Source organism: Mirounga leonina, unplaced genomic scaffold (genome assembly GCF_011800145.1).
Source record: "Mirounga leonina isolate KUSES-001 unplaced genomic scaffold, KU_Mleo_1.0 Mir_101609, whole genome shotgun sequence".
Lineage (NCBI taxonomy): Eukaryota > Metazoa > Chordata > Mammalia > Carnivora > Phocidae > Mirounga > Mirounga leonina.
The window spans coordinates 6,549,382-6,570,575 of record NW_023270164.1 but is presented as its reverse complement, the minus strand read 5'-3'; the positions used below and the strand labels follow the sequence as shown (position 1 = coordinate 6,570,575).

Genomic DNA, 21,194 nt, shown 5'->3' with positions numbered 1-21,194 from the left:
ACTGGGAACTCTACTCCCTGTTCTCTCACGAAAGCTCATAATGGCCACACTTCACTGGGAACTCGTTCCAGGAGACTCTGGATCTGTTGGCAGTAAGTAACTCCCACGTTCCCAGAATTCTACTGGGCTGGGTAGTTCTATAAAAATCTGTCTCCCCGGAGGCTATTTCAGTGTTGAGACTTGTTCAAAAACATTCAGTCAAACAAATGTTCATTAAAAAGCTGGCCATCTAACCACCAGGCAGAACTGGAGCAGCAGAATAGAGGCTGACTCTCGGGAACCGGCTCCAAATGAAAGGAAGGACATTTCTCCCGAGGCGGCATCTTGTTCCTCAGTAACAGGGGCTGCATGTCTGCCACGGACTTCCATGGTTACCCAAGCGCGCAGATCTGGTCTCCAGGATTCTCATGTTCCTTACCCAGTTACCATGGCCACAACACACGGTTTGAACAAACAACATTTCTGACCTCATCTGGTTCTCGCATTTGAAAAGTAAGACATTTGGAGAACGAATTCATTTTAAAACATTAAAGTCAATCGGCGGATTTGGAATTTTGAGTATCGCGATCAAACAAACACAAGGAACCTTTTTTTCCACTCAGAGAAAAAAAATGGCTGCCTAAAAAATCATTTTGACAACAGCTGAAATTTCAAGACAGAGTAGATTTTAAACAACAGTATTCTATCAATGATAATGCTCCTGATAGGAAATACATGCTGTGGTTTTAGGGGTGAAGGGCTGTGAAGTTTACAACTAACCCCAACTATATACGGCAAATACAGTAAAATGTGAACAACCGGGAAACCGAGGTGAATGGCCAAAGTGTTCACTCTACTATCCTTGCAACTTTCCTGTAGGTTTGAGACTTTTCGAAATAAAGAGTTTCAAAAAATCATGCATGCTCCAGAACAGTGACTTTCAAACTTCCTTAACAATAGCCCACAAAATATAAATTGTATGCAGTGATCCAGACACAAGATACACACATACACATATCATCTGAACAAATGCACACAAATTCAATAAAGTTTCACAAAACAATACCTGTTACATGTAAGACTCTGTGACTTTTCTGTTCTATCTTGTTTTTTTAAATGCTGGTTGTGACCCACTGAGGTGACTGACCACGAATGGTCACAACCCATTCGAACACTCCTACCCTCAGAGGTGCTTTCTGCAACATTTCTAATACCTAGTATGACCTACAGACAAAGAAGAAGTACTATCACCATGAAGACCTGACAGTTTTGCACACCCTGAATTATGTGGGCTTTGAAAACCCAGCTCTTCATACACAGGAATTCAGGACATTAAAACTAGAGATTTCAAGGGCAACCCTGTTGGGAACCCTCTCACTCATGAGAGCTTTTTCTGTATCCTCACTTAAAAAAAACCCTATCACTTTACTCTCAAAAAAACAAAACAAAAACCTAGGGATTTCGAGCATGTTGACAAATGCCGTCATTGTTACTTGTGTGTGGACAGGAGTGTGAGCAAGTATTTAGTAGACATACAGCATTTGTTCTGGCACTCAGGCCTGGGGGCTTACAGTTGGCCAACTCCCCCCCTGGGAAATCTCTGTGGCCCCTCCCAGCTACTGGCTGCCTCATTGCACCCTGGCCATTAGTCAACCCCAAAGTGTGCTGCCCATAATAATTTCTGCACCTAATGCCCTGCATCTCTGCCTTCCCAACACTCTTCCCACAAAACCTAAGAAAAGAGGATTTTGTGGCCTCCCTGGAGATTCACAATGCATGTTTGCATATGAAAGACTCTAAAAAGTCCTGCAGTACAGAAACTTGTTTAACTCCTTTTTTTTTTAATCTTAGGATTTTACACACTTATTTGTACACGGAAAACCCATCCCCCCTTTTTTTCTCTACCCTGCCCTAAAGTTGCTTTGTGGCTAAGGCCACCCCTGGGAATAACTGTGGAGTAAGTGAAATGGATCTTTGTTTTCAATGCCTCCTAACACATTCCAGACCCCAGGAACCACTGCCAACCCCTTGGGTCTAAGTTCCTCTCACATCCCCCTTCTCTCCTGTTCTGTCCATCTTCCTGGACTCTAGTGTCCCATGCCCCTGGGTGAGAGGGAGAGCAACTGTGGTAGAAAACAAAGGGACTGGGCTTAATGGGCTGTCCCACCAGGAAAACTGACACAGTTCTTAGTACTTAGCCACTGGTTTGACTCTAATTCAGGCACTGCAGTCTCGGTTTCCTGGAAGATGGGGGCAAGGGATGGGGGCAGAGCCCTGTAGCCCTAGGGGCTTCCAATTCCTAATCTTCTCACTGGAGGGCTCTGGCTTCTCTTCTCCAATCGATGCCCATGTGACATGAGCAGAAAGCCGTTCCTCTCCCCACCTCCACCCCATCCCCGGCGTGGCATTGCCCAGGGTCTCCTCTTCCTAGAGCCATCTCTGAAAGTAAACTGTCCTTTCCATCCTGGGCTGGAATTTTCACCACCTGCCCCCAACCTGTTCCCCTCTCCCCCCACCACACACACACCCTGGAGGCCAGTTAACTACACTTTCCCCCACTGGGCCAGGCAATCTGGGCTACCCCAGTGAGGCAAGGTCAGTCCACCTGTACGACAAACACCACGCGCTGGGCCGCGCTGAGCAGGAGACCAGAGCCGAGAAGAAACCGGGCGTTGTGGCCCGAGACAACCACCCCAGCGGAGGGAAGGCTGTCGGACAGGGAGGTGTTGAGCGGCCCCTCGGTGGTGTTGGCCACCTCCTCCACTGGGGCCCTCGGGGCCAGCAGCTTGGAGAGGAGGCTGCTGAACCTACTCACGGTGGTGGCCTCTGGCTCTGGGGACGGGCCTGGACTGGATGCGGTGAGGTTCAGCTCCTCGGGGTCCACACACAGGCCATCGGAAGAGCGCCCAAAGGCCACCTGGCTGAGGTCCAGGCCGGCCACGGAGCCCGGGGCGGCGCACGGCACGTCGGACACACGCCCGGAGCTCTCCATCCAGTCCCGCAGCCACTCCAGGCGGCAGTCACAGCGCCACGGGTTGCGGAAGAGAAAGAGGCGGCCCAGGAAGAAGCCAGGCTGGAAGGCGGCCCAGGCCAGCACAGTGAGGTGGTTGCCATTGAGGTGCAGAGCGAGGAGGCCCGAGAGGTTCTGGAAGGCGCCCTCCTCCACGAAGGCGATGCTGTTGCGGTCCAGGTAGAGCAGCTCAAGCTCGGCCAGGTCGGCGAACCAGGCGCGCGCCACAAGGCCCAGCGCGTTGCCGCCCAGGTTGAGCGTGCGCAGGCGCCGCAGGCCTACAAAGGCTTCGGCGGGCAGCTCGGCCAGCAGGTTGTCGTTGAGGAGCAGGTGCTCCAGGGCGCCGCAGTCGCGAAAGGCGCCTGCGTGCACGGCGCGGACGCGGTTGGCCTGCAGGCTGAGCGAGCGCAGGCGCCTCATGCCCTGCAGTGAGCTGGAGGCCACCGCCTCGATGCGGCTGCGCTCCAGGTGCGCATGCGTCAGGTTGGCCAGGCCGCGCAGCGCGCCGGGCACGTGGCGGAAGAGGTTGTCGAAGGCGGCGAGCTCGCGCAGGGCGGGCAGCTCGGCCAGGAGGCGCTCGGGCACGGTGAAGAGGCGGCAGGAGGCCAGGTCGAGGCGGCGGAGGCGGCTGAGTGCGGCGAAGGTGCGAGCGTGCAGGTAGCGCAGCTCGCCGTTGTGCGCCAGGCGCAGCTCGGCCAAGCGCGGCAGGCCCTTGAAGGCGCCGGGCGTGATGAAGGACAGGTTGTTGTGGCGCAGCGACAGGCGGCGCAGCGACGGCAGCGTGCCGAAGGCCCGCTCGCCCAGGAAGCGCAGGCCGTTCCGGTCCAGGTCGATGGAGGCCGCCTCGCACGGAAACTCGGCCGGCACCCGCAGGAGGCCGGCGCGGTCACAGCGCACGGAGCAGCCGCGCTCGGTACTGCTGCAGGCGCAGGCGGCGGGGCAGGTGCGCGTGCAGGCCTCCTCGGCCCAGGCACTGGGCAGGCCGAAGACCACCGCTGGGAGGTGGCGGGGGCGGGGGGGGGGGGTAGAGAAGACAGAAAAGGAACAACCATCAGCCTAAGGGTCGCCCCAGTAAAGTCCTACCTGTCCACGTGGCAGGGTTCTGCCCTGCACCAAGTTCTCACACCTCCTGCATAACCGCGCCCTCCGAATGGCCTCTTTCCAGCTCCCAGACCTTACACAAGCAGGTTCCCCACCCACGGCGCCCTCCCCTTTGCTTTCCAGTTATCTTCACCAGCGAAAACCAGCTGGGATTCTGGCATCTGACCCAATTCTAAACACTCTCCTGACTGTAACAAAACTTGGTGCTCTCCTAGAGTTTGGCCTAGAGGGTTCACTGCATGCACAGGGGAACCTGGAGGGCATCACCGTGGTCTATGCCCCAGTCCTGCGCTGCCCAGTGCCATAGTCACTAGCCACATGTGGCTACTGAGCATTTGAAATGTGGCTAGCCAGAACTGAGATGTGCTGGAAGTGTAAAATAAACACCACGTCTCAAAGACTTAGTACCAAAAAAAAAAAAAGTGTCTCTTCAATAATTCTTATACTGATTACATGTTGAAATGATATTTTAGATCTACGGGATTAACTAAAATATTAAAATTAATGTCAACTGTTTCTTTCTACATTTTTAATGGGGCTACTTTGAAAATTTAAACATTTGTGGCTTGAATTATATTTTTATTGGTGCTGCTCTAGTCCCTCCCGCTATAAGAATTCAATTTCTGAAACCCACCCCACCCCCCATTGAGAAAATTAAGCATCATGAAGAAGAGTGAATTAGGAAACAGGAGGTTGGGCAAGAAAGAAAACCCTGTCAGTCTTTTTTTTTTTTTTTTTAACACTACATTTAAGCCATAAGGACAGCATTCTAAATGAACAATGACCTTCTTACACATCTCAAAAAAATAACTGTGGACACTGTGGAGTTAATTTTCATTCACCAGCCCTTGCTCTCTAGAGACTTTTATACATAATCACAGGAAAGAATGGTGCTTATAAATTAATTTTGTTCTGAGCATATGAATGGAGAATCAGATAAAGACTTCAAAAGCCCTCCAGGAGGCTTGCCACCTGCAGCAAAACAGAATGGTAGCCAGAGGTCCCAAGCCCCATCTTGAGTTCCAAGGGAAAAGGCAGCATGAAAGATGCCCACAAGTTTTATTTTCTGGCCAGGAGCAGCTCGCAGGTGAGTGTGCTCGATCTGAAATTCCTGCAGAAGAACAAAGGTACCCAGAGGTAAACCTGACCACTGATACTTACAATTTCTAGCCCTCCTCAGCAGTACTCCCAAATTCCTAGCAAACAGCCTGACCTACCATTCAGTCCCTCCCACTGTGTACACATTACCCTGCCTTGGAGCCCTTGTAGGAACCTGAAGGTGTGGCCACACAAGGAGTGGGCAGAATATGCTTGCTTCTGCCTCTGTGGCTTTGTTCAGCTTCCAGTGCCTTCGGTACATTTGTTGTGGACACTCCGTGTTTTTTCAGCTGCTAGGAAGGGGTTCAGCTATTTCAGACTTGGCTGGAGAACACTCAGCCCTTTGAGCAAACTTTCTGTTATAAACTGTAGCTTAACTGTAGTTAAAACATTCTGACGTTACAGAGGCTTGACTTAGCTCTAACCTCTCCCTAAGAACTGTGAACTAGACACCAAGCTTCCAGCAAGGTTCTTGGACCCTGTGCTGAGCTTGACTGTAAACAGGGCAGCAGTTGGGCTAGAAAGACACCCTTTTAGAAAGACAGAGCCAAGAATATAACCTTAACTCCAGGCGTCAGCGGGACAGGGGTGGGACCTTTTTCTATCACAACTCTTCCAACTGGGTCAAGTAGAAGGCATCAGATTTCCTTACAAATAGTCCTTCATTCTACTCTCTTCTCCTTTTTAATTAAGAGAAGTGCACTCTCAACGGTATGACTCATGTTTCTACTCCACAATAGCTAACATTGTCCCGGGCACACTAAATGTTTGCAGAATTAAATGGAATTGATGCCTTCCTCTGTAATGATTCCTCCTGGAGGATGTCATTTATTAAAAACAAAACAAAACAAAACAAAACCCTTAGCTTTGTCAAGAAATTCCTGGGATTATGACAGGGATTAGTTAATAAAATGGAGCTGCCAATTTTTCTAAAACACATGCAACAGGGATGGGAGTGAAACTTTTTATTGTGTATCCTTTTTATCTTTTAAATGTTGAACTATGTGAATGTATTCCCTATTTCAGAAAATAGATTAAGATTTATTTTAAACTTTAAACACTGAAGATGTTGTCACTATTAGAGACCTATTTTCAACCTCTGACACTTTAAGAGCCATTAGGAATTACTAATTTACTGGATTACTTAGTGGAATTTAAATTAAATCAAGTAAATTCTCAGAACAGACAACCAAAATCCAGTACTGGTTTACCCAATATGAAGACTAAGTATATGCCTAATGATTCAAAAAAGCAGGGCACTAAAACAAAATTAAAAAAAAAAAAAAATAACATATTTGGGTGAGTTCTACCTACAATAATGGCAGAGTAGCTCATATCAGACTAACATTCCTGCTAATAGCTAGTGTAAACTCTGAAAAAATATTTAAAGAAAACATGTTTGAAAGCACTGGAGAGCAGCCTAAACAGGCAACCAGAGTAGATACACCCTTAAAAGAAGAGAAGCTGAGGCACCTGGGTGGCTCAGGTGGTTAAACGTCCAACTCTTGATTTCTTGATTTCGGCTCAGGTCATGATCTCAGGGTCGTGAGATCAAACCCCCAGGTCGGGCTCTGTGCTGGGCGTGGGGTCTGCTTAAGATTCTCAATCTCCTTCTCCCTCTGCCCCTCCCCCTCCTTCCCTCTCTAAAAAAATTAATTAAAAAAATAAGAGAGGCAAACTAGGTGAACACATTTATCTGACTTTTCCTCTTATACCTGAATAACACTGTGTGTTAACTACACTGGAATTTAAAAAAAAATAAATTATAAAAATGAAAATGAAAACTGGCTTTTCCTCTTAGGGCATTTTCAAGTCCATGCTGCAGATAGGGAGTAGAGCTCAAGGAGAAAGCAAGTCTTATCAGGCTGACATGTTAGAAGTCACAGTATTATAGCGGCCACAGTGGCTGGAAATTGAAGAGGGAAAACATGGAAAAGAAGGAGCCACAAAATTGGCATACGACTCCTCTTAGATCCTTGTTTGAGTCCCAAAGTGCATATATGTGGGGTGACTCCAAGGAGCCAAGAACTGAAGGCCAAAAGAGCTAACCAAAGATTTCAACAATTTCCCAGTAATGGGAGACAGATAAAGAGTTCAAGGTCCACCAAGTTAGAAGGGCTTATAAAATACCTCAGGCTTTCCATTGAAACCCCAGAGGGTCACACCTTAGGAATGAAGACCGTTTCCCAGGACAAAGGGCAAAACTGAACTAAGCCTACCCTAACAAAGCCTAAAACTAAGCCTCCTCAGTATCAAGGTGACCTGCCAGTAATTTAAGTGAATGCCATACAAAATTCAGTACTCTTCAAAGGAAGATCTAGACTCTAGAATTCCTTATAACTACTATCTATGATATCTTGTATACAAATAATACTAGATACGTGAAGAAGTAGCAAAACATGACACTTACCGAAAGGAAAAAAAAAAAGTAGTTAACAGAGGCAGACCCAAAGACTGCCCAGAGGTTGGAATTACCAAACAAGGATTAATTATAAATATGTTAAGGAATTTACAGGAAAAGATGGATATAATGGGTGAAGACATGGAGAATTTGAATTTTAGAAGAGATATGGAAACTAAAAATGAACCCAATGGAAATCTTAGTACTGAAATAAATAATACAATATTTGAAATTTTATTTTTTTAAAGATTTACTTATTTTAGAGAGAGAGAGAGCAGTGGGGAAGGGGAGAGAGAGAGAAAGAAAGAGAGAATCCTCAAGCAGACTCCCGGCAGAGCACGGAGCCTGATGCAGGACTCAATCCCACGACTCTGAGATCACGACCTGAGCCAAAATCACCAGTTGGACATCCAACCAACTGAGCCACCCAGTCGCCCCACAGTATTTGAAATTTTAAAAAAATCATTGAATAAGAAAAACAGATTCAACACAGCAGAAGAAAAGATTTCATGAGGAGAGGTCAATAGAGATTACAGAAGCACAGGGGGAAAAAAAGACTGGAAAAAATATGATTGGAACTTCAGTGACCTGTGGGATAATATCAGGCAATTAGACTAACATGCATGTATTTGGAATCACAGAGGACGGAAGAGAGAATACAGCAGAAAAATAATTGAAGACAATTTCTAAAATTTGATTAAAACCAAGAAGCCCAGCAAACCCCAACTAACATCACACACACACACAAATATACTTCTAGACACATCATAGTCAAACTGCTGAAAACCAAAGACAGAAAATTCCTTAAAGCATCCAAAAAAAAAAGACTTTATATAGAGTACACAACAATAAAAATGATGACTGACTGCTTATCAGAAACCACCTGTAAGACAATAAAATGTATCTTTAAAAAAATTTTTTTAAGTAAACTCTATGCCCAACGTGGGGCTTGAACTCACAACCCCGAGATCATGAGTCCCATGCTCTACCAAGTGAGCAGCCAGGTGCCCCCTGGAATTGTATCTTTTAATGTGCTGGAAAAGGGATGCCTGGCTGGCTCAGTCAGTTAAGCATCCAATTCTTGATTTCAGCTCAGGTCATGATCTCAGGGTCCGAGATCGAGCCCCAAGTGGGGCTCCGTGCTCAGCGCAGAGTCTGCTTGTCCCTCTCCCTCTGCTCTTTTCCCCACTCTCTCTCTCTCTCTCTCTCTCAAATAAATAAATAAATAAAATCTTCAAAAAAAATAATAAAATGCTGGAAAAGGGGCACCTGGCTGGCTCAGTTGGTGGAGCATGGGACTCTTGGTCTCAGGGTTGTGAGTTTAAGCCCCACACTGGGTGTGGAAATTACGTAAATAAAAATTAAAATTAAAAAATTAAGCACTGGGAAAAAAGCAAATCTGGCAACCTAGAATTCTATATCCAATAAAAATATCTTCAGAGATGAAGTAAAATAGAGATACTTTCAGGGTAACAAAATCTGTGAAAATTCATCCCTAGCAGATCTTCCACACAACAAGAAATGAAGACATTCTTTAGCCTGAAGGAAAACGATAACTAGAGGAAAATCAGGTCTATGGAAAGGAATGAAGAGCGATGGAAATGGCCAATAATGTCACAAAAAGACTACTTTTTTCTCATCTTAATTGCTTAACAGATAACTGACTGTTTAAAGCCAAAATAACAATGCATTGGGGAGTTTATAACATATGTAAATGACAAATATGACAACAAGAGCATAAAGGATAAGAAGGGAGGTAAAACTGAATTGTACTCTTATAAGGATCCTACATTATACATGAAGCAGTGTAAGATTAATTCAAGGCAGACCATGATAAATTAAAGATGCATATTGCAATCCCTAAAAAATAAAAAAAAAGAATCTTGACCCCCATCTCACACTACACACAAAAACTCATTTTAGGTGGACCACAGACCTAAATGTAAAAGCTAAAACTATAAAGCTTCATGAAGACAATATAAGAGAATATCTTTTGTGACCTAGTGGTAAGCTAGGTCTTCTTAGAGCCAAAAAGGAAAAAAAAAAAAAAAAAAACCCATAAAAGAAGAAAGTAATAACTTGGACTTTATCAAAATAAAAAAAGTCTGCTCTTTGAAAGACACTGTTAAGAGGATGAAAAGGGGGTGCCTGGGTGGCTCAGTCGGTTAACCATCCGACTCTTGATTTCGGCTCAGGTCAGGATCTCAGGGTCCTGGGATCAAGCCCCAAGTTGAGCCCTGCATTGAGCCCCACACTGGGCTCCATACTCAGAGAATCCTGCTTTAGGATTCTCCCTCTGCCCCTCCCCTCACTAGCTCCAGCGGGCGCATGCTCTCTCTCTAAAATAAATAAATGATTTTTTTTTTTTTAAAGAGAGAATGAAGACAGGCCACAGACTGGGAGAAGATAGCTGTATATTTTCTCTGTATATATCTCATAAAAGACTTGTATCCAAAATATATAAAGAACCCTCAAAACTCAGTGATAAGAAAACAGACAACCTAATTAATAAATGGGCAAAATATGTGAAGAAACACTGGACCAAAAAAAGATATACAGAAGGCAAATAAACATATGAAAATATGGTCAACATCATTAGTTGTTAGGGAAATGCCAATTAGAATTGCATCCTATTAGAATGACTAAAATTATAAAGACTTATGTCCAAGTGTTGGAGAACATATGGAATAACTGGGACCCTCTTACAGGGTTGGTGGGAGTGTAAAATGGTACAACCACATTGGAAACAATGTGGCAGTTTCTTTAAAAGTTAAACATAACACCTACCTTATGATGCACCCATTCTACTCCTGGGGAAATAAAAGCATATGTCCATACAAAAGACTTGGGCATGACTGTTCACAGCAGATTTATTCATAACCCAGAACTGGAAACAACATAAACACCCACCAAGTCTGAACAGGTAAATTATCATGTATCCACACAGTGGAATACTACTGGGTGATAAAAAGAAATGGACAAATCTCAAGATAATTCTGCTGAGTGAAAGAAGCTGAACAAAAAAAGGTACATAGTATCTGATCCCACTTACATAAATATTTTTCTGTAGTAACAAAGATCAGTGGTTGCCCACGGATGGGTGGGGAGGCAGGGAGGGACAGGAAGGAGGGATTATACAGGGGCATGGATCTTGGAGGTAATGGATATGCTATTTATCTTGATTGTGCTGATGGTTTCACAAGGGTACACTTCAAATATGTTCAGTTTGTTAAATGTCAATTTTATTATATTTCAATGAAGTTTTTTTTTAAGATTGTTTGAGAGGGAGCACAAGAGAGCATGAGAGAGCACGTGGAGGAGGGCTGAAGGAGAGAGAAATTTAAGCAGACTCCACGCTGAGTGCTGAGCCCATCGCAGAGCCCCACGTGGAGCCCCACATGGAGCCCGACAGGGGTGCTCGACCTCACGACCCTGAGATCACAACCTGGGCTGAAACCAAGAGTCAGACACTTAACCAACTGCACTACCCAGGTGCCCCAATAAAGCTGTTTCTTAAAAAAGATATTAGGGCGCCTGGGTGGCTCAGTTGGTTAAGCGACTGCCTTCGGCTCAGGTCATGATCCTGGAGTCCTGGAATCGAGTCCCGCATCGGGCTCCCTGCTCGGCGGGGAGCCTGCTTCTCCCTCTGACCCTCCCCCCTCTCATGTGCTCTCTGTCTCTCTCATTCTCTCTGTCTCAAATAAATAAATAAAATCTTTAAAAAAAATTAAAAAAAGATATTAAGGAAAGTAATACAGTGTGTGTGTGTATACACACACACATATGTACATCATACATGTATGTGACTTGTATACAGAATATAAAAACAACTACAAAAAGACAACTAAATAAAAATGGGTAAAAGAGGGGTGCCTGGGTGGCTCAGTCATTAAGCATCTGCCTTCGGCTCAGGTCATGGTCCCGGGGTCCTGGGATCGAGCCCCACATCAGGCTCCCTGCTCCGCGGGAAGCCTGTTTCTCCCTCTCCCTCTCCCCCTGCTTGTGATCCTGCCCTCACTGTGTCTCCCTCTGTCAAATAAATAAATAAAATCTTAAAAAAAAAAAAATGGGTAAAAGAGGGGCGCCTGGGTGGCTCAGTCGTTAAGCGTCTGCCTTCGGCTCAGGTCATGATCCCAGAGTCCTGGGATCAAGCCCCGCATCGGGCTCCCTACTTGGCGGGGAGCCTGCTTCTCCCTTCCTACTCCCCCTGCTTGTGTTCCCTCTCTCGCTGTGTCTCTCTCTGTGAAATAAATAAATAAAATCTTAAAAAAAAAAAAGGGTAAAAGACTTGAACACTTAACGAAAGAATATATTAAGCAGCCATTAAGCACATGAAAAGGTGTTCAACATCGTCAGCCATTAGGGAAGTGCCAATTAAAATGACAATGAGATTTCCCTATACACCCACTAGAATGGTAACAATTCAAAAGACTGACAACCCCAAATGCTGGCGAAGATGTAGACCAACTGGATTCTCTTACATGGCTGGTGGGAGTGGAAAATAGTTCAGTAACTTTGCAAAACTTTGGCAGTGTCTATTGAAGCTAAACATATGCCTACCCTACGACTCAGCAATTCCACTCCTAAGTATTTACCCAAGAGAAATAAAAGAAAGGTCCACATAAAGACTGTACAAGAATGCTCATAGTGGCTTATTCATAATAGATAAAAAGTGGGAATTACCCAACAGTAGAGAAATGAAAGGGAACAAACTATTGATACAAACAACAAAAACATTATGTTGAGCCAAAGAAACTTGACACAAAAGAGTACATACTGTAGGATTATACTTCTATGCAGTCCCAGAACAGCTGTTGGCGGTGGCTCTGGGAGCTCAACAGAATAAAGCCTGCAGATGGACTCCATCTCAAAAGACAGCATATATCTATAACACATAGTTTAGGAATGTTATCTGGGTGATAGGAGCATGTATCATGCAGTTCAAATTAATCAAATTTTATGGGTTTCTTTTTAATTAGTGTTTGCTCAAAGCTAAGCTTGCTACCTTTTTTCATTTCATACAACAATCTGCAAGGTAAGTATTATTCTCTTCCTCTCATGAAGGAGGAAACTGAGGTTCAAGGTGGTTAAATGACATCAACCTTTGGTTTTTGTCTTTCCATTATGTTGTACTCTCCTCCACCCGACACACCTAGCCTCTCTGAGCTTCCGTCTCTTTAACTGTAAACTGAAGGGCCTGCACTTCCTGCCCTTTGGGGGCCCTTCCGGCTCTCGTTTTCCACGGCTGGGCAGCAGCTGCTGCCAACCACCACCTCTAAGAAAAAATAACCCAGTTGGAGCCCCACGGGTCTCTGCCGCCTCCTCCCAGACACAGCTGTTTGGACTGCAGATAAACATTTGACCTAAGCAGAGCCAATCAGATTCATTCAACACGGCCCACTGGCCGTGAATATGGAATGGGCAGTGAAATCGTGTGAGCATCATCCAGTACAGCACTGGGACTAGGGTCTGTACCAGAGCCACGTGCATGTCAGAGTTGTAAGGGAGCAGGACTCAAAGGCAAGGTGAGGAAGGACAAAACCCAACGTGAGAATCACAGTGATGGAGATCAGAAAGAGTGGGAAGTTGCTAGCCAGCTCTCTAGTTCCCAGAAGGCCCGGCTATAGCTGTTTCTATGGCATTTCCCCATTTCCATTTTACAAACCCACTCAAACCATCTGTGTGGACAAGTGGATTTCTGTTCCTTGCGACCAAACCATCTCTGATAGTAGTGGACGTTTGATATGTTTTCTGGCTACCCAGCACCTTTTAAGTACTCTTTCTACATTTAGGGAATTTTCTACATTTTAAGTCCTGCCTCCTCAAATTAGAAGCCAGAAATTCTCTTTCCCAACATCCCTTGCAGTTAGCGTCCAGGCACGTGACCTAGCTTTGTTGATCAGACACCCCCAGGGACACTTGGATTCAGAAGTAAGTGCCAGGCAGAAACCATTTTCTGGCCAGGATGATGCCAGAGGCATCTGGATTTCAGGCTCCCAAAGTGGAATTTCTGGCACCCAGCACCCAGCATGGTGCCCATGATCTAACAGGTGGGTTCACCAGTGGTGGTGGCCTCAGGGCCTTTGCTGGAGCTGCCCCGCTCCCTGGTTTAGGCATTGCTCTGGGCAGTGGGCCTCCAACCAGGAAGACTGAGAACACCTCACATCCCTGAACAAACCCTTTCTTGGCTTCAACGGTACCTTAAGCAGGTACTGTGGTTTGCAGCAAGAGTCCAAAACACCATCGGAAGTAAAACAGGTCCCGTTAATTTCTCTCGTACCATCTCCTCCTTCTGGCCCCTTCCTCTTTCCCCCAAAGAACCTCGTGAACTCCCCACCTTAAAAGAGAAAGCTACTCAAATTCAGCACCAGGCAGTGCCCCTCAAGCAAAAGGAAGCTCCTTGTTATTCATTGCCACAACATATAGAATATGGAATCAAAATTTGCTTAGTCCATCCCTGATTTTTCCAAATGCAAATGAAAAGGGGCCTCTCCTGTCGTAAGCAGTGATTATTCCAAAAACAAATCTCCTCAGCTGTCCAGGGCCCCGTTCCATGGGGACACCTTGGCCAGAAAAACATTTACCAAATTAAAATAAAGATCACAGTTTGTGAGAAGTGAAGGTTAAACTCCCTGGCAGTTGCTTAGCAATTTCTGTTTACACACCAGTATTTTTGAGAAGGATCCGCGTGGAAATCTGAAAAGGTTTCAGTGCTTTCATTCCCAGTCTGACGTTGGGAGAGGAAGATGGGAAATTCAGCCAAACTGGCCCAGGCTCAGGACTGGCCTCTGCTCAGCCAGCCTCTCTGTCACAGCTCGGGCGGGATACACATGTGGGGCTTTCCAGAGCATTCAGTCTGGAAACACTCATCCTGAGGGCATGGCCTCTCCAGTTCTCTCATAAACTCTGATGACACTGCCTTTCATCCTTGCCTTCTCATACTGCTTTTTGGGGCTTTTTGTTTTGCTTTAACCTCAGCCAAGCTTTCTGAATCTCAGTTTCCTCCTCTGTAACAGGCGGACCATTATGAGGAACGGATGAGTTGTAAAGCTCGAAACAGCTGTGAAAGCATGGGCTAAAGCTAATAGCAGGCTCCATGAGGCACTGTTGTCACAGGATTAAATCTCACCAAGCAACTAGTACTTCAAGGACCATGTGGAGATCTGCCCCAAAGTGGAAAGCAAGACACCAAGTATGAGAATAGTGAAGTTATTACAAGTAGACTACAAGGAAGAGTCTAGAATGGTTCTCTACCTGGGCTGCACATTAGAATGAACTGAGGAGCTTTCCAGCCACTCACAATGCTTGGGCCAGACACCATACCAATTAAATCCGAATCTTCAGGGGTGGAACCAAGCACTGTGCTCCACGGATGATCCCAATACACAGCCCAAGTCAAAAACCAAGGGTCTAGGTGGACCAACTTTATAAAAATGGGATTTATCCATGCGGTATAAAATGTTACAAGGTGTAACCTAGAATTACCATATGCCCCAGCAATTCCACTCCTAGGTATATACCCAAAGGAAGTGAAAGCAGGTGTTCTAATAAATACTTGTGCATGATTGTTCATAGCAGCATTATTCACAATAGCCCAAAGAGGGAAACAAATGTCCATCGACAGATGAATGGATAAACAAAATGTGGTCTGTCCACACTGTGAAATATTATTCTGCCATAAAAAGGAATGAAGTAGTGATACGCACTACAATGTGGACGAACCTCAAAAACATTATGCTAGGGGCTCAGGTCGTGATCTCAGGGTCATGAGATCAGGCCCCACATCGGCCTCCGAGCTCAGCGTGGAGTCTGCTTGATATTCTCTCCCTCTCCCTCTGCCCCTTCCCCCTGTGTTCTCTCTCTCTCAAATAAATAAATAAATCTTTAAAAAAAACAAAAACAGGGGCGCCTGGGTGGCTCAGTTGGTTAAGCGACTGCTTTCGGCTCGGGTCATGATCCTGGAGTTCCTGGATCGAGTCCCGCATCGGGCTCCCTGCTCGGCAGGGAGTCTGCTTCTCCCTCTGGCCCTCCTCCCTCTCGTGCTCTCTGTCTCTCATTCTCTCTGTCTCAAATAAATAAATAAAAAATCTTTAAAAAAAAAACAAAAACAAAAACAAAAACAAAAAACACATTATGCTAGGTGAAAGCAGCCAGACACAGAGACTACATACTGTATGATTCCATTTACATGAAATATGCAGAATAGGCAAATCCTAGTAGATTAGTGAGTGCCAGGGGCTGGGTGTAGTAATAATGGGGAGTGACTGCCTAATAGGTACAGGGTCTCCTTTCGGGGTGATGAAAATGTCTTGGAAATAGAGGTGATGGCTGCACAACATTGTGAATGTGCTAAATGCTGCCAAACCCTACACTTTAAAATGGTTCATGGTTTGGGGCACCTGGGTGGCTCAGTCAGTTAAGCATCCAACTCTTGATCTCAGCTCAGGTCTTGATTTCATGGTCACGAGTTCAAGCCCTGCACTGGGCTCCACGTTAAGCGTGGAGCCTACTTTAAAAAATAAAAAAAATAAAGAATTTAAAATGGCTCATGACTGGGGTGCCTGGGTGGCTCAGTCGGTTAAGCGTCCAACTCTTGATTTCTTGATTTCGGCTCAGGTCATGATCTCAGGGTTGTAAGATAGAGCCCCCACGTCGGGCTCCATGCTGGGCGTGGAGTCTGCTTAAGATTCTCTCTCTCCCTCTCTCTCTGCCTCTCCCCCCACCACGCACACAGGCACCCTTTCTCTCTCTCTCAAAAAAAAATGGTTCATGGTTAATTTTATGTTGCGTGAATTTTACTTTGATAAAATAAAATAATAATGAATGTTACAAGGTGTCCTGAATCTAGGCAAATACCAGAAATGGGTCCCTGCTTTTGTTTTCTGGTCTGATGTGCTGGCCAGCCCCCACGCTGCAGGGAGGCAGGGAAGGCTGGGCTCAGATGCCCCACAGAATGTTGTCTTAATGCAGACCAGCTGAGGAATTTCTCCTTCATAGGTCCTCCGCTTTTCAGATATGTGCTTTTCCCCCTTGAGGTCTGCTAAGGAGAACAGTTACTCATGGACTTTCCAACCACAGGCTGAGTTTGAAGTGTTTCTTCATCCTCATTGTTTTCAAAGAACTTGTGCCTCACAAAACCAAAATAGCAAGGGAAAATATGGTCAATTTTCTGCTTTCAGCAGAATCTATTCAGCCACTTTGGCTCTGGAAGTCATTCTCCTCCCGCTCCCAGCAAATGCTATCCTGGTTGCTCCTCAGGCCAAGACCCAGTGCTGGATTTTCAAAACGAAATGAGTGGGGGGCAATGGAGAGACAGTGGGGGAGACCATCCCATGGCCTCTGACCTCACAATAATCCCGGAACTTCCTCCTCATACCACAAAGGTTACCTTTTGTAACAGTAAAGAAAGAGAGGATGGTGGATTCACCCCTCAGCTTTGCTGATTAATGCGAGTCATGGGGGATGGAGAAACTGGAAAGGGTGGTCCGCTGACCGCCTCACTGGCCCTGTGGATCTTAGGGTGGAGAGCTGTCCCATCCGAGGAGTAGAACACAAGGCCCCAGGAAGGCCCCTGGGCCTAAATATTGATAATCACCCCAAACTGAAACAAATGCTCAACAATAGGGGGATGAATGATGAACAAACCAGTAGCCCCCATACAAGGAGTACTACTCTGCAATCAAAGCGAACGAGCTACTTATCTATGCAATGATGTCAATGATTCGCGCACACATACTGCCCTACACTCCACAGCGCCTGAGTCTCGTTAATAAAGGATTTGTTCTCCTTGGGGTGCAGGTGCTCTCTCCCTATAGACTTCTTTTTCTCTTTTAAGTCAAGTTGATTGAGGTATAATTTACCTACAATAAAATATACCCATTTTAAGTGTATAACAAATGCAACACACCCATGTAAGCACCACCCTAAAAATGATTTAGAACATTCCTACCATCCAGAAAGTTTCCTTGGGTCCCTTTGACAGCAGTCCCCTCCCCATCCACAGCTCCAGACAACCACTGATATGCTTTCTGGACTATAGATTCATTTTGCCTGTTTTAGAACTCCGTATAAATGGAATCAAATGGTTCTTTCAGTCAACATGATGTTTGTGAGATGCATCTATGTTGTTTGAATGTCAGCTGTTCATTCATTTTTTTAAAGATTTATTTATTTATTTGAGAGAGAGAGAAAGAAAGAGATCACAGGGAGGGGCAGAGGGAGAGGGAGAGAGAAACCTTTGCAGACTCCTCTCTGAGCTCAGAGCCAGACTCAGGTCTTGATCTCATGACCCTGAGATCATGACCTGAGCCCAAACCAAGAGTCAAACGCTCAACCAACTGAGCCACCCATGGGCCCCAGTTGTTCATTTTTATTGTTGAGCAGTATTCCACTGTATGAATGTACCTCAATTTGCGTGTTCAGTCACCTGTGGATGGGCATTTGGATTGTTTCCAGTTTTCACCTATCGTTACTAAAGCTGATGGAAGGGTTTGTGGGCAAGTCCTATTGTGGACATATGTTTTCATTCAGCGTTTACCTAGGAGAGGAATTGCTGGGTCAGATGGTAAGTATCCATCTCAATTGCTCCACATCCACACCAACACTTGCTATTGTATTTTCAACCCTAGCCATCCTAGTGGGTGTGAAGTGGTATCTCCTTGTGGGTTTGATTTGCATCTCCCTGATGACTAATGAGGTAGAGCATCTTTTCATGTGCTTATTAGTCATTTGTATATCTTCTTGGATGAAATAGCTATTCAAAACGTGTTGCCCATATTTTAAAGATAAAGATTTTAAAGTCTTAGAGGCACCTGGCTGGCTCAGTCGGTAGAGCATGTGAATCTTGATTTTGGGGTCATGAATTCGAGCCCCACATTGGGCATAGAGGTTACTCAATAAAAAAAAAAAATTTAATGGGTTGTCTTATTATTGAGTTCGAAGAGTTTTTTAACTATCTACAGATTTTTTAGATGCAAGACCTCTATCAGATACCGGAATGGTTCTTATCTGGGCGGCTTCACCCATTCAACAAATCCTTATAAGCACCTACAATGTCTTAGACTCTAGAGACAGCAAAATGAATAAAACAGAAACCCTGGCCCTCGTTAAAGAGTTGTGGTTTACAGCAAGCCCTGGGTGAAGAACCCTGTAAAGCAAGGAATTGGGATATTATGCTGTGGACAGCAGGAAGACCCCGAAGGGACTGCCATAGCCGAGGGGAGAGGAGAGGCACTTCCGGTGAACCCTCCTGTCCAGAGAATTTCTGTTCCGGTTTTGTCCCAGATTTGCCCTGCCGTGAGCCACTTCTGAGTCCCCCACGACCTTGTTTTGTCAGGCTCATTTAATCATTCTTTTTTTCTCTAGCTAAGGACATAGAACCCTATCCCTGCCGGTTTCTTGGGAACATGTCGTTCATAATCCTGTGACTTGTAGTCAAAGTAATATTGTCTGTGCTGCTGAGTGTGTTTTAAATTAAAGCGCCAGGGGATGTGGAGACGGTCATTAATTTTAAGTGCATCTATTGTTAGCAAATGATGTCACCGCTAAGCTCTCCAACTTGTCACAAGAAGTCTGGATGTATTTCGGGTTTCTGCAGCAGCAAGAACAGTTCCCGGTTTGCCGTGCGCAGGCTATGAATACTGTCTGCATTCTGTCAGGAATGGGAGAGCTTTGGGTACACATTTAAAATCATATTGGCTCAGAGAAGCAAACATTCTGTCCCAATGAGTCAATCAAACTTCATGTTCTTTCTAGGTAGGAGAAATGGCAAGGAGCTGGTTGTTCGTAATTATATGTCAACCTCTATCCTTTGGAGGCTCCTCGAGGTAGAAAGTCATGTCCTATTTATCATAATGTTCCCTGTACCTTGTTCCAATTTGTTTTCTCATTTATTTATTGGGTCTCCCATAAAGGAATGTAAGTCTCTCAAGGACAAAAGCTATGCAATTATATCCCTCAAAATATCCCTGGAGTGTACTGAAGGTATAGTGTGTACCTGTTGATTCATTGAACAGACCAAGGTCTACTTTTTGAAAAAGTGGAATAGAGGGTAAGAAGATTCTTTTTTTTTTTTTAAAGATTTTATTTACTTATTTGACAGAGACATAGCGAGAGAGGGAACACAAGCAGGGGGAGTGGGAGAGGGAGAGCAAGGCTTCCCGCCAAGCGGGGAGCCCGATGAGGGGCTCGATCCCAGGACCCTGGGATCATGACCTGAGCCAAAGGCAGATGCTTAACAACTGAGCCACCCAGGCGCCCCAGCGTAAGAAGATTCTAATACTACCATTTTAGAATTATCTGGTAAAATTTTCTCTGCCAGCACTGCACACAGACATCTATCACTTGGGTAGTTATCACCTCAAATAATTACATTCACCCGAGGGTCAGAAAAACAGATTCTTCGTATAGAATCCTCTACTGCAGAATTTACCAAGGGATTTTTTTTTCCTTGGGCAATCTCAGATTTGAGCAGGTGGGGCTATAGAGGTGTGGAAAAAAAATTCTGTGATGAGCCTTCTTGTTATATTAAAACCCAAGTAACAACAGGACTGAAAACCTTGGAGAAGAATGTTTCAACATCCATAATGACTCAATTCCAACATGATATTTTCTTCTTTTTTCTTCCTCCCTTTAGGAAGAAGGTTTAAGGGATTTTTTTTTTTTTTTTAACTAAATGAGCTTAAAGTAATATGACCACTGTAGTTTTTGGTGATTACACTAATGAATTCGTATCTGAAATTAGAATAAGAAAATGACGGAGCACCTGGGTGGCTTAGTCGTTAGGTATTTGCCTTCGGCTCAGGTCATGGTCCCAAGGTCCTGGGATCAAGCCCTGCGTCAGGCTCCCTGCTCAGCAGGAAGTCTGCTTCTCCCTCTCCCACTCCCCCTGCTTATGTTCCCTCTCTCACTGTCTCTCTCTCTCTCTCGAATAAATAAATAAAATCTTTTTTTAAAAATTAAAAGAAAAAGAAAATGAATTCATATCTGAAATTAGAATAAGAAAATCGCCAAAAGATTATTTCATATATTTGGCTCAGGAATTCTGTTTTTCAACAAACCAACCAACCAAACTGACTACCTGTTCTGTTTTATCTCATTCTCCATTCCCTCCCCAGGATCACAGCTCAGTGAAACCTAATCAGAACTGGTGTCCATGTACAGCTTTCATGGAAGCCACTTGAAGACCAAGCTCCTTGGGTTAAAGCCCTGCAGTTTCCATGCATCTTCTAGAATCTTCTATGGGCTCCCCAACCCCTGCCCCCACTGGCAGCTGTCTGCTGGGGGTCAGAAGGAACAGGCCTTGGAACTCACCATGCAGCAGCAGGACCAGCATCCCGTGGCCTTTCATGCACCTGGTGGCTTAGAACCACCCAGCTGTAGAATCCCTACCTGAGGGGAGACAGCACAGGTCACCGAGCGCCCAGGAGGGGTCCCTGGAGAACCGGGACACACAAGCCCCTCCCCACACCTCCACACTTCCTCCTGAATGCTCTGCCTTTGCCCTCTTCTTCTTCACACTCACTTCTCCCCAACGATCTTGGTCTCAAGAGAAACCAGTGACAACAGCCCATCAGAAGCCCCCCATAAATTGACAGCGTGGCTCTG

General features: G+C 45.3%; 1 protein-coding gene across 1 annotated transcript; it reads right to left on the bottom strand.

Annotated features, from left to right (window-relative positions):
- Positions 1–2,575: 2,575 nt before the first annotated feature.
- NYX (nyctalopin) lies at positions 2,576–20,937 on the bottom strand. Its single transcript, XM_035002306.1, has 2 exons — positions 20,901–20,937; positions 2,576–3,984 (listed from the first exon to the last, which is right to left on the bottom strand). Exons 1-2 carry the CDS (start codon positions 20,935–20,937, stop codon positions 2,576–2,578), a joined length of 1,446 nt encoding a protein of 481 aa, XP_034858197.1.
- Between the last annotated feature and the right edge of the window lie 257 nt (positions 20,938–21,194).